The sequence below is a fragment of the Miscanthus floridulus genome, chromosome 17 (genome assembly GCF_019320115.1).
Source record: "Miscanthus floridulus cultivar M001 chromosome 17, ASM1932011v1, whole genome shotgun sequence".
NCBI classification, from domain to species: Eukaryota; Viridiplantae; Streptophyta; class Magnoliopsida; order Poales; family Poaceae; genus Miscanthus; species Miscanthus floridulus.
In genome coordinates, this window is record NC_089596.1 from 5,470,996 (window position 1) to 5,484,248 (window position 13,253).

Below are 13,253 nucleotides of genomic sequence, written 5' to 3' on the forward strand. Positions count from 1 at the left end.
AATCATAGAAAAATCATAAAATAAAAAATCTAATTTTATTGGACTCCACATGAGTAGATCTACACAGTGGATATATAATACGGTATGCTTTAGTACAAATTTTTTTTTGTAGCTTTAGATTAATTGGAAAATCCAATTTTGTCTGTAATTAATTGGAATAATTCATAGCTGCAGCTTCTATGGTCCAATTATGGTGAAATTTTTATGGTACGCTAATTATTGTATGCTTGAACTATAGTAAAAATTTCGTACTCATTGGACTATGTATAACTTAGTTATAGATAAATTCTAATTAATTACTGATAAAATTAGATTTTTCAATTAATCTAAATCTACAAAAAAAAATTGTACTAAAGCATACCGTATTATATATTCATTGTGTAGATCTACTCACGTGGAGTCCAATAAAATTAGATTTTTCATTTTATGATTTTTCTATGATTTACTATGATTTTTCAAAAATTCACCGAAAATAAATAAAAAAAAAGAAAATTCAAAACTACTGCACTGTAGCAAATCCACCGTTACTGTAGCAAAACCGCCGCTGAAAACCACCCAGAGGTAAAATAGACGGTTTTGAAAAGTTCAGGGGGTAAAACAGACGGTTTCATAGTTGAGGGTGAAGTAGACCAAGTATGAAAGGTGGGGGGTTAAGTAGACTTTTTCCATATTTATTTAGTACTTATATTTGTTTATGTTTTACTTTCATGTTGTGATTATGGATTTATTGTTTTTCCCCATCACAGCATTGCACTTATTGTGGACTGTTAGAGTACGTCAGGGGCTTATTGGGCCTGGGTTGGCTGTATTGCCCATTAGTGTTAGAATTAATTAGAGATAAAGGTCGCTTACTTAAGGGTCAAGTAAGCCTTGCTTGGTAGTCAAGTAAACCTCTCTATATAAGAAGAGGAGATGTATCGATTTAATCAAGCAAGAATTAAGAAGGAAATCCCTTCCCTCTTGCTCGGCCATAATCTTTCATATCAAGGATTAATACAAGATTCATTGTTCTACTTTGGGGTGACAAATAATGCGTAGATAGCCAAGCTGTGAAGGATATACCACTTTTTGGCTACAAGGATATCACCGAACTTGGTCGAGAAAGCCGTAATGCACTGTTTCTTTCTGGCCAGCAAGGTACCTTCCGTGGGATATCATAATGTGGTACATATCATAATTAACAATAATCTGACAGTGCAACTTCTTAAGAACTGTTGTTTTATTTTTTTATGGGCACATTTTTCTGTTATGCACTGTTTCTAATGGTAAAGGATAATAAATTCATACGCTATGTTTCCTGTAGTATTTCTCATCATGTTTGATAGCTTCATACCCCCATAACATGAGCATCCAAGCTTGTACCACCAACAGCTGATTTATGTGCCTGTGATATTAAAAAAGAAAATTCAACCAATATAGGAGGGATTAGGTGACATTGTAAATGACAACAAAATAGGCACCTAAATTCAAGCCGAAGAGGACTTGGTAGTAGTAGTTCATGCCCTGTTATATTTAGGATGTATATGGTCCTTTCCAAATCTCTGATTTAAATCTTGACCTGATCGATTAGTTATATGAAAAGCTTAACACTTAATTTCTTTCTTGCTTAGCAGCGCTCATTTGGTTTCTACATAACAGGTCCCAAGCCCTGGTAAAGGAGTAGGGTTGTGATAGGCGTGGCGAGCCAACGTTAAATCTAGACATTCTAATGGAGATGAAACCCGAAAGAAAACTGTTGGGGCGTAACCCTCTTAGCGATGCGCCATATCGGAACCCGGGTATGGTGTTAAATGGGCAAGGGCCAGGTCGGCACCCCCTTAGTGACGCGCCGTGTCGCGATCTGGGCATGGTGTCAAGTGAGCAAGGATCGGGTCACCGCTTCCTTAGTGGCGCGCGCTACATCGGTGCCCGGGTGTATTGAAAAATGAGCAAGTGTCTTCACATCTGAGTCGACGGATGCGAAGGGTAAGGAAGCTAGTCGAACCAACTAGGTTCTGTTTAGGTACTTAGAATGTAGGGTCGCTTACAGGTAAGTTAAGAGAATTAGTTGATACCGCGACAAGGAGGCGTGTAAATATATTATGCGTTCAAGAGACTAAATGGAAGGGTCAGAAGGCGAAGGAGGTGGACAATACATGTTTCAAGCTTTGATACACAGGGACATTCGTGAATAGAAATAGAGTAGGAGTTTTGATTGATAAGAGCCTCAAGAATGGTGTGGTGGGAGTGAGAAGGCAAGGAGATAGGATTATCTTATGATATGGTCTTGAACGTAATTAGTGCGCATGCCCCCCAAGTAGGCCTCGACGAGAGTGCTAAGAGACAATTCTGGGAAGACTTAGATGGCCTAATTAGAGCTGTACCAAGTAGTGAGAAGCTTTTTATAGGAGGAGATCTTAATGGGCATGTAGGTACTATAAGCGCAGGTTTCGAGGCAGTTCATGGAGGTTTTGGATATGGTAGTAGGAATCAGGAGGGGAAGAAAGTTCTGGACTTCGCGGTAGCTTTTGACCTGATGATAGTCAACACTTTCTTTAGAAAGAGAGAATCTCATCTAGTGACCTTCAGTAGCGGACAACACTCTAGCCAGATTGACTTTGTCCTCGCAAGAATAAAGGACAAACGAGCATGCTTGGGTTGCAAGGTGATACCAGGGGAGTGTGTTGTTTCTCAACATAAGCTTTTGGTGGCAGACTTTCGTTTTCAGGTGCGTGCTCGTAGGGATAAACAAGCTAAGATTGAAAGAACAAAGTGGTAAAAACTGAAAGGGGAGACGTCAGAGGTATTCAGGGAAAGGGTTATCAAAGAGGGCTCTTGGAAGGAAGAAGAGGACATAAACATGTGGGAGAAGATGGCAACCAACATTCAGAAGGTTGCCTCAGAGGTGTGTGGAGTAACCAAAGGAAGTGGAGGCGAGGCTAAAGATACTTGATGGTGGAACGAGGAAGTCCAAAGGACTATTAAGGAGAAGAAAGAATGCTATAGACGCTTGTACCATGACAGGAGTGTGGACAACATAGAGAAGTACAAGGTGGCAAAGAAGACTACAAAGCGAGCTGTAAGTGTGGCAAAGGGTAGAGCGTACGAGAATCTTTACCAACATTTGAGTACGAAGGAAGGAGAGAAGGACATTTATAGGATGGCTAGGGTTCGTGAGAGAAAGACAAGGGACTTCAACCAAGTTAAGTGCATTAAGGATGAAAGGGAGCATCTCTTGGTGAAGGAGGATGAGATCCGACATCAATGGCAAGAGTATTTTGATAAATTGTTCAATGGTGAAAATACGGACACAACCTTTCAGTTGGATGACTCTTTTGATGACACCAATAGGCGCTTTATGCGGAGAATCCAAGAATCTAAGGTCAGAGAGGCGTTGAAAAGGATAAAAAGAGGTAAGGCGATGGACCGGATGTTATCCCAATCGAGGTGTGGAGATGCCTCGGGGACATAGCTATAATATGGCTAACCAAGCTGTTCAACCATATTTTTCGATCGAACAAGATGTCTGACGAGTGAAGTATATTGGTACCGATCTATAAGAATAAAGGGGATATTCAAAGTTATACTAATTACCGGGGAATTAAGTTGATGAGCCATACTATGAAGATATGGGAGAGAGTTATCGAGCATCGCTTGAGAGCAATAACGCGGGTCTCTATGAACCAATTTGGTTTCATACCCGGAAGGTCAACCATGGAAGCCATTTTCTTAAAAAGACAAGTTATGGAGCGGTATAGGGAGAAGAAGAAGGACATACACATAGTTTTTATTGACTTGGAGAAGACTTATGATAAAATACCAAGGAATGTTATGTGGTGGGCTTTGGACAAACATAAAGTCCCAACGAAGTACGTCGGGCTCATTAAGGACATGTACAACAATATTGTGACTAGTGTTCGAACAAGTGATGGAGACACGGATGACTTCCCGATTAGGATAGGACTACATCAAGGGTCAGCTTTGAGCCATATCTGTTTGCCTTAGTGATGGATGAGGTCACAAGGGACATACAAGGGGACATCCCTTGGTGTATGCTTTTCGCGGACGATGTAGTGCTAGTTGATGAAAGCCGGACATGAGTAAATCAGAAACTAGAGTTATGGCGGGAGACTTTGGAGTCCAAAGGTTTTAGACTCAATAGAACTAAAACTGAGTATATGAGATGTGACTTTGGCACTACTACTCGGGAGGAGGAAGATATTAGTTTGGAAGGTCAAGTAGTGTCTAGGAAGGATACCTTTCGATATTTAGGATCAATGCTACAGAGAGACGGGGATATTGATGAAGATGTTAGCCATAGAATCAAAGCAGTGTGGATGAAGTGGCGCCAAGCATCTGGTGTCATATGTGACAAAAGGGTACCACATAAGCTAAAAGACAAGTTTTATAGGACGGCGATTAGGCCTGCTATGTTGTATGGTGAAGAATGTTGGCCTACGAAAAGACGATATGTTTAACAGATAAGTGTCGCGGAAATGTGTATGTTGCGTTGGATTTGCGGTCATACAAGAATGGATCGAGTTCGGAACGATGATATACGTGATAGATTAGGGGTAGCATCAATTGAAGAAAAGCTTGTCCAACACCGGTTGAGATGGTTTGGACATGTCCAACGGAGACCTTCAGAGGCACCGGTGCGTAGTGGAATTCTAAGCCAGGATAGTAACGTGAAGAGAGACAGAGGAAGACCGAAGTTGACTTGGGTAGAGGCAATAAAATGAGACTTGAAAGGATGGAATATATCCAAAGACTTAGCCTTAGATAGGAGTGCTTGGAAAATAGCTATTCACGTGCCTGAACCTTAATTGCTTCTGTTGGGTTTCAACTCCAGCCTACCTCAACTTGTTTGGGACTTAAAAGCTTTATTGTTGTTGTTGTTGCTGCTGCTGCTGCTGCGCTCATTTGGAATCTGTGAACAACACTAACATTTCTTTCTTATTGTTTCAAGATTATAGGAATAGGTGAAGAATCTCAGACATCTTTTTTTTTAGAAAATTATTATTCCTTTCTTCAATGACATACACTGCTGTATCATGCAACAGGGACTGCATCCTTCATTAATTCTTTTTCCCTTCAGTGATACTGTCATATCATGCAGTAGATTGATTATGCCTGTAGTCCTGTAGGCAAATCAAGGAAATTGAATGTTCAATTTTCTGGTAGTCAACTAGCATATACAGTTGCTTTTTTCAAAACTGTGTTATAGTCAATAGAACTGTTGTTTTTCATTTGTCAGGTCAGCAAGATGTCTTCGAAACTATTAGTCCTGAAGATGTGGCCACACTAATATATACTAGTGGAACAAGTGGCACACCAAAAGGCGTTATGCTTACCCACCGAAATCTCTTGCATCAGGTGAAGGTAGAAACATTACACTTTTAGCCAAGGTTGTTGAGCGATGCTACGCCATGTGTATTAGTTACTATTTTATTTCCTTATCTTGATGTGAATTCCTAATCTCTATAATATGAGCATAAGCATTCATGCTAATTAATATTATGTTTTTTCCTGGAATGTCTTGTAAACATTTCAATCACCCTGCTAAAAAATCCGAGACAAATTGTTTTCTGTTCATACGCATTTTATGCTGTTCTGTTCCACAGATAAATAATCTGTGGGAGATTGTGCCGGCAGAACCTGGTGATAGGTTCCTAAGCATGCTTCCACCATGGCATGCATATGAGCGTGCTTGTGAGTACTTCATCTTCTCGTACGGGATCCAGCAAGTTTACACTACTGTGAAGTATCTGAAGGTAGGGTTTTTATATGTTTCAACTTAAATTACCTTACTGTAGTTTTGTTTGAGGGAAATTACCTTACTATAGTTAGTTAGTTTCTGCATTAAGCACCTTGTAATGTTATCAAGGATGCTTGCTCTGCATAAAGCACCTAGTGTGCTATTGAGCAATTCATGTGGTCTCGTAGTGTATTTGCGTGCTCTGCTGTATGAATATGCTGTATTATTTTTTATCACTGAGTCACCAGGTCATGGGTTCGAAGCAGCCTCTCCGTAGATTTTGCGGGAGGAAGGCTTGCCTCGGTTTTCCCTTCCCCAAACCCCACTCATGTGGCAGCCTCCGGCACTGGGTCTGCCCCTTTTTTTATTTTTTATCAGCTTACTAAAAGCTGCAAAATGGGCCAGATCTCGTATTATCATGCAGTGATCTGCAGAACTCGTTTCTACAGTCCTATCTGTGTTGTTGTTCACTAGTTTTATTTTCTATCTGTTGCAGAAGATGTTGAAGTTCCTTAGGGCATTTTGACATCTTCTTCTATCTTCTTTGATAGGAAGATTTGCAGCGTTACCAGCCTCACTATATTATATCAGTACCACTGGTCTATGAAACCTTGTACAGGTTAGTGTTCTTCTGCTCCTTCAGTTTCATTTGATGCTTTGTAGTTGTCTCTGTCTGGAGAAACTTACTAAAACTTGCCCACCAGTATATTAAAATATATCAATGTTTGAAATATCTCTACATTTGTCATTATTAAACCTGTAGCATTAGAATTATTAATTCCTATAACAACAAACAAAAAAAAAAGTTCAGTTACATTTTGGAACTGTTTAACTCAATAACATCAATAAAAAGGAATGGAGGCGGTGTAGTGATAAACCACTTATGTACTACAGTAAATGATTGTTCACTTAATAGGGACACTTCAGTTCACTAATGCATTGGTGCCCATGCAGAGGCTACATGTGTGTAGTTTTTTTTTCCCCCGTTGAATGGTCAAGTAGTAAGTAGTGACACTTTATGGAAAGTCTTTTGCCCATTTCCTAACTCTCTTCTTGACTTTCTGCAGTTCAATTCAAAAGCAGATTTCATCCAGTTCAGCTGCTCGAAAAATTATTGCTCTTTCACTTATCAAGATAAGTTTACTATATATGGAGGCAAAGAAGATCTATGAGGTCCGGACACTGAATTGTCATAAGCTACTTGCTTTAATTAGCTGCAAGGAATTACTTCAAAGATGCTATACTTTGTTTCCTTATTCTTTAATAACCAGACGTTCTAGAAGTTGAAATTCCTTTCTTTATTATCTACTTGTGGCCTCTTTCTTTGCTTGACTCAGTTTCCTTTTCCTGTTTTTCTCCTCCATTGAAAAGGGAACAGTTTTATCAAACAATCTTGTCAAACCATCATTTATCGCCTATATGATGAAGTGGCTGTGGGCAAGATTGATTGCTGCATTTCTCTGGCCTTTACATAATCTGGCGAAGATTCTAGTATACAAGAAAATTCATTCAGCAATCGGGATTTCAAAGGTATATTAATTTTGCTTATATTCTTATTTCTGTGTTGCATCAATGATCCTTGCAATTTTAAGTGTAACCTGAACTTTATTAACACCCACTTAACAAATACTTAATAAATCACCTAGTTTCCGTGATAACTTGCAGGCTGGTATTAGTGGCGGTGGAAGTCTTCTGATGCATGTTGATAAATTTTTTGAGGTAAGGGTTATCAATAAACTTCTTATTTAAATGTCAGTAGCTTTATCAATGTTCTGCTCTTTCAGGCCATTGGCATTAAAGTACAAAACGGCTATGGTCTTACTGAGACTTCTCCTGTTGTTGCTGCTAGACGACCATTCTGTAATGTAAGATGAGGAAATGCTTGTTTTATTTACTAATTGGATATAGTCTTGCATACTGTTTCCGTATTTGTTACATGCGATAAGTCGACAATGCTAAACATTAACTGTGTATGTCGCTTGAAGGTTCTTGGGACAATTGGCCACCCAATAAAGCATACTGAAATCAAGGTTTTCGACATAGAGACTGGTGAGGTGCTCCCAGATGGTTCAAAGGGGATTGTGAAAATTAAAGGACCTCAAGTAATGAAGGGGTACTATAAGGTTCTACTTCTTTCTTTGCTGATACAAATCAATTGCCAAATCTAAATTAGAATGCTGATGTTCCATTAACATGTTGCTCGTCGAATTAATTAGTTCTCTGTGGAACACTATTTTAGATTCTCTGTACTTAAAGTCAGCTAAGAATATTCCAGAGGTATTAACAGCCTGATATCTTTGCTACAATAGTTGACAAAATGAGGAGCTGTAGTATTATTCTTATAATTTCATGTTTTACTTAATATATTAATCCTTCCGTATGGTGTTGATAGACATTGCCGAAAGTGAAATGCACATTAAGAACCAAGCATCTAAATCTTAGAATCCATGTCTCGGCCCCATGCACAGATTAATGATATTATTTGAGTGTTCAGCTTTCTGGAGGACTCATTTCATGATTTTTTTTGTTTGTCATTAGAATCCATCGGCTACAAATGAAGCTTTTGACCAAGAGGGTTGGTTCAGCACTGGAGATGTAGGTTGGATTGTACGTCACCATGCCATAGGGCCAAGTCGCAAGTGTGGAGGGATGCTTGTTCTTGAAGGGCGTGCAAAGGATACAATAGTCCTCTCTACAGGTTCAGATTATAATTAGTCTCTCCTTTTTCAGAATGTGTACTTTTTTTTATATTTATAATATAAAAAATGTGTACTTTTTATATTATAAATATATTCTTTGTCATTTTTTTTATGATTCTGTTAGGAAACTTACTGTTTGGTCTTTGATGTTGCACACAGAAAATTTAGTTGATATCATGTAACTTTTTTACTGACCTTGACCATCTCATTTGTAGGTGAAAATGTTGAACCTGCTGAGATCGAGGAAGCAGCCGGCAGGAGTAACTTGATTAATCAGATAGTTGTGATCGGCCAGGTAAGAGATATGCCCAGCTATAATTATCACTACACTCAATTCAGACTCCTTTATGTGTGGGCACATATCTTTTTCTTGATGCAACTAGGGGAAATATTCTGAAGAAAAAACCCATGTCATTATCTGAAACTGTGGTGTTATGGCTACTGCATTGCTCATGCGTTAACAATTTTATTTCCCGGCGATGAGATTAGCTAGATTTGAACATAGCAATGGTAATTAGATTAGTGCCACTGATGTCACGAAGTTCCTGCCACTGTTCTCTGGGATCAACGGCGTCTTGGTGCCATAATTGTTCCCAACAATGATGAAGTTCTAGCAGAAGCAAAAAGGAAGTCCATCCTTGGTGAGAATGGCGAACTAGCGAAAGATAAGGTCATGAACATGCTATATGATGAATTGAAAACCTGGTGAGAGTTGCCCGCCCTTCTGTTGTTTCTCTCTCTCCCTGTCTCACTCTTCTTGCTGTTGGAAATACGAAGACATGGGTGAAAAGAATTGAAAAGAGGCACATGTGACACTATTTCATGATTTTGATTGATAGAGTGATGATTCATATGATGATTACAAACAAACATGGGTTTTTGGGACTATGTCCTTCTCTGTGTGCACGTGACACTATTTCATGACTTTGACTTTTTGATTGATGACATCTATCATCAGAGGAAGCATTTAATTATTTTGTTAATAAATTTCAGGACCGCGCATTGCTCTTTCCGTGTCGGGCCAATTATGATTGTCGACGAACCATTTACGGTGGGTTTTCATTCATATTTATAATCAAGAAGCTATCTTTGCATGGAACCTGACAATATTTTTTTTCTTCAGATTGACAATGGTCTGATGACACCCACCATGAAAATAAGAAGGGACAAAGTGACAGACAAGTACAGAAGGGAAATCGAAGCGTTGTTCAAGTGAGATGCGGAGCGCGTGCGTGTGCTCTAATAGCAGATCTATCTAATAAGAAAATCGAGAGGGATGCATCCATCTGATTGAAACAAATTCTTTTTGGATAAACGATGAATAAGCAGGTTACTACACTATTAGATGTATGTGTGTACATGCAATAAGTGATTGGTCAAACTCAAAACGCATTGCTAACCCTCCGACTTTACAGCGATCTTGCTCTGCGATTAAAAACTGATGCTGTCTATTGAGGTAGTACAGTAATAATCTGCTATGAACTATGGTCATGTTGCGGTGTGAGCCGGCGCAGCAGCATGCACCCAGAAGGCTATGAGGACCGCCGCCACCGCCGCACGCAGCAGCCTGCCTACCACCGTCCGGCAGCAGCTGGTACTCTCCTCCTCGCCGTCAGACTCGTCACTGCCGACAGCCGTGGCCTCCTCTGCCTGTACGACGACGGCTTTGTTAGCATCGCCATTGGCCACCGCTACCGGCTGCAGCTTCTTCCTCTGCTTCCTGCTCCGCTCGTTCCGCGCCTTCTTCTCGTTGCGACCGTACGTCCCGGCGGCGCTGCTCTGCGCGTTGCCGACGGCGGCCTCCGAGGCCGCCGTCGCCATCGTCTGCTGGTGCTTGTATTCCGTGGCTTCTCTGCCCTTGGTGTCCCTCTCAAGTCTCTTGGCTGCCTCGTTGTCGCCGGGATCCTCGTCGGCGAGCACGGCCCACATGTTGGCGCTCGCCTTGGTTCCGCCGCCCGCAGCCGCTGCCATGTCGCCGGCGGGTCGAGCGAGCGATCCAATCCAATCCATGGCAACGACGCGATCTACTCCTATATAGTACAGTAACGAACACAGCATCCATCAGAGTTTCCTTTTCGAGTACAAAACGGCAACCGTACGTGTCGATCGGAGTTTGTGTAGCCCGACGTTTTCTCTTCGATCGAACGGCGTGGCACAGATCTCCCAGCCCGGTCTGTACGGCGTATGCTTCGGATCCTGCCTGCGTACATACAGACACTTGCAAGCTCTGCAACGTGTCGATGTACGTGTACGTACGTATTTGCATACAGTCGGAATCCAATGCAAATACCAACCCGGACCGACTTGGAACTGGAACCGGAACTGGAAGAGAGGAGAGAGAAAGTCACGGTCACGGTCCTCACGGAAGGCTTCTTTTCTCTAACCCAGGCATGATTTTTTCATTGATTGCTGAATCAAAAAAAAAGTACGGGCCCCGTTCGCAGGCCCTTAAATTCGGCTTGATCCACTTCTTTTTTTCATCCGGAACAGTATTTTTCTCTCATAAATTCCTCCAGCATTTCTCTAAACCATCCAAATTCCTCCAAGCGAATAGGCCGGTATCTTTTATTAATTATAAGAAAATCTATAAAATAGTATATATTAATATACGACGCTAACTCGAATTGATAAGTGAGCCGGAAACTTCTAGAAGACCCACACCAGGCGCGTATCTCTACTACAATGGATCAATCAAAATTATACTAGGTCCTTCCGGAAAATGTCCTCCGCTGAGAGCTTCCAACCATTATGCACCCAGAAAAATGCACACAGGAATTCATCTCCATTAAAATTAAGGGCTAATAAAACACCTAAATCAAATCCGATGGCCACGATTCGATGTGGGATGCCAGGCTTCTCACGCATCCACACCCCGCACGCCGACGCCGTGCCCTCGCTCCTCCCCGCATCCCACACGCCCGAGTTCGATTCCTACGCCCACTCGCATACTGCAGATTCCCACCGCAATGGCGACCGCGCTCTCCAAATCCGCCGTCAAATCCCACCCTAGGTCGCCCACCATAGCACAGCCGCCACCGTCCGCGTTGGTTGCGGTGGGGCGGCGCCTCCGCCACCGTTGTCGGCCGCCTCCGGTGTGGCGCCGTCGAAGAACGCGGCGATGGCGGAGCTCAAGTCGCGCGTGCTCACCGTGCTCGCCAAGCTCTCAGACTGCGACACGCACCACATCGCCGTCGAGGAGCTGGACCGCTTCATCCGCGCGCCACCGTCGACCGACGTCGTGCCCATGCTGCTCAACGCACTGGCATCCGACTCCCCAGGGCTCACCTCCTTGGCCAGGCGCGAGTCACTGCGCCTCCTCGCCACGCTCTGCGCATCGCATCTAGACGCGGACGCGCCTCACCTCCACAAGGTGCTCGCCCACCTTGCGTGGCGGCTCAAGGACCCGGCGTCCGACACCTCCGTGCACGACGTGTGCCGAGACGTCGCGGGCCAGCTCGCGGCAGTGTACCTCCGCCCTCTGTCGGCTTCCGGCGTTGCCGAGGCGGGCAATGCGACCGTGACGCTGTTCGTGAAGCCGTTGTTCGAGGTGATGGGGGAGCAGAGCAAGGCGGTGTAGGGTGGGGCGGCCGCATGCTTGGCCAAAGCGGTGGAAGGGGCGGGGCCTGGGCCTGGTGCCATCGGGATGTTTGGGAAGCTCGGTCCTAGGATTTGCAAGTTGCTCGGTGGGTTGGGCAGACAACACGCAACTCATGGGCCGACCCAAATACCTGAGCGACAGGCTGGGGGAGTGATCCAATCTCCGACCGGAAGGCCTAGCCGAGGAGGAACAACGCCCGTTTTCGACTCCAGTCCACCTCTCCGACCGGAGCGCTCGCTTCGGTCTCCAGCCCGCCTCCGGACGACCTCTCCGACTGGAAGGCCTAGCCAAAAGCACCGCTTCTGACTTCGACCCCGTACTCTCTGACCGGGGATACGCCAATCCCCTGCTCACTACTCTTCTCCGACTGGCGCAACCAGAGCCGACTGCGATCAGCCGACCGGGGACGCCCACTCAGTAGAGACCAGGAAACATCCGAAGAAAAGTAAAGCAGGGCGCACAAGTCAAACCACAACACAGGGACCATACCCTGCGCACCTGCCAGGCAGTACCCTATGACCCTCCCTGACACAACAGTATTGTAGGTGTCGACATTTTCCCCTACAATATTATGGGCGCCATTGACTCCCATACGATAAGACACCCCCACATGCCTCTGGGCATCGACAGTGTTGTAGGCGTCGGCATTTACCGTACCAAGTGAACATGGTAAAACTCCTCAACAAAGCCTCTGGGCATCAACAGTATAGCAGGTACCGACATCTGCCATACCCGAACAAGACGACGAAACCTCCCATGTGCCTTCGACACTCAACAGTATTGTGGGCGCCTACCTTATCCCGTGCCCACCGGTGTGGGCAACAAGGCTCAGTAGTATACGTACTCTCTCCCTCTCACTTGTAAGGCCATCCCCTTCATCTATAAAAGGGGATGTGCCCTCTCCCTAAAGGAGATAGTTCTCTTCAGTTAAGCCAAGTCCATTTAAGTGATTCCAGATTCATTAGATCGATCAAGTTCACTAGTACACAACTACAGAACCGCTAGGTTCAAACCATGAGCACACGCTTGAACACTTAGCTCACAGCAGGGCTCCTTTCGCTTTTGGTCCCTCTGACCGGAGTCCGACCGGACCTCTTGTACCCTCATCTTTCTCCTTCTCGTTTATAACCCCACTGCGAACTTAGAGCACCTGGGCTCAGGAATAAAGTCATCGACCGACTCAAACTGGACGTAGGGCACGTTGCCTGAACCAGTATAA

General features: G+C 43.6%; 1 protein-coding gene across 1 annotated transcript; it reads left to right on the forward strand.

The window, feature by feature from the left end:
* Window positions 1-1,081: 1,081 nt before the first annotated feature.
* On the forward strand, window positions 1,082-9,828 carry LOC136518038 (probable acyl-activating enzyme 16, chloroplastic). Its single transcript, XM_066511691.1, has 14 exons — window positions 1,082-1,137; window positions 5,237-5,355; window positions 5,604-5,753; window positions 6,289-6,356; window positions 6,805-6,910; window positions 7,109-7,267; window positions 7,403-7,456; window positions 7,522-7,602; window positions 7,723-7,860; window positions 8,276-8,435; window positions 8,652-8,730; window positions 8,998-9,141; window positions 9,430-9,487; window positions 9,560-9,828. The coding sequence occupies exons 2-14, from the start codon at window positions 5,326-5,328 to the stop codon at window positions 9,650-9,652; spliced, it is 1,320 nt and encodes a 439-aa protein (XP_066367788.1). The 5' UTR covers window positions 1,082-1,137; window positions 5,237-5,325; the 3' UTR covers window positions 9,653-9,828.
* Window positions 9,829-13,253: the final 3,425 nt, after the last annotated feature.

Coding starts and splice junctions, on each gene's coding strand:
- LOC136518038 (XM_066511691.1), top strand. CDS start 5,326: ATGCTTACCCACCGAAATCTCTTGCATCAG. Junction 5,356..5,603: donor ACCGAAATCTCTTGCATCAG/GTGAAGGTAGAA, acceptor TCTGTTCCACAG/ATAAATAATCTGTGGGAGAT. Junction 6,357..6,804: donor GTCTATGAAACCTTGTACAG/GTTAGTGTTCTT, acceptor GACTTTCTGCAG/TTCAATTCAAAAGCAGATTT.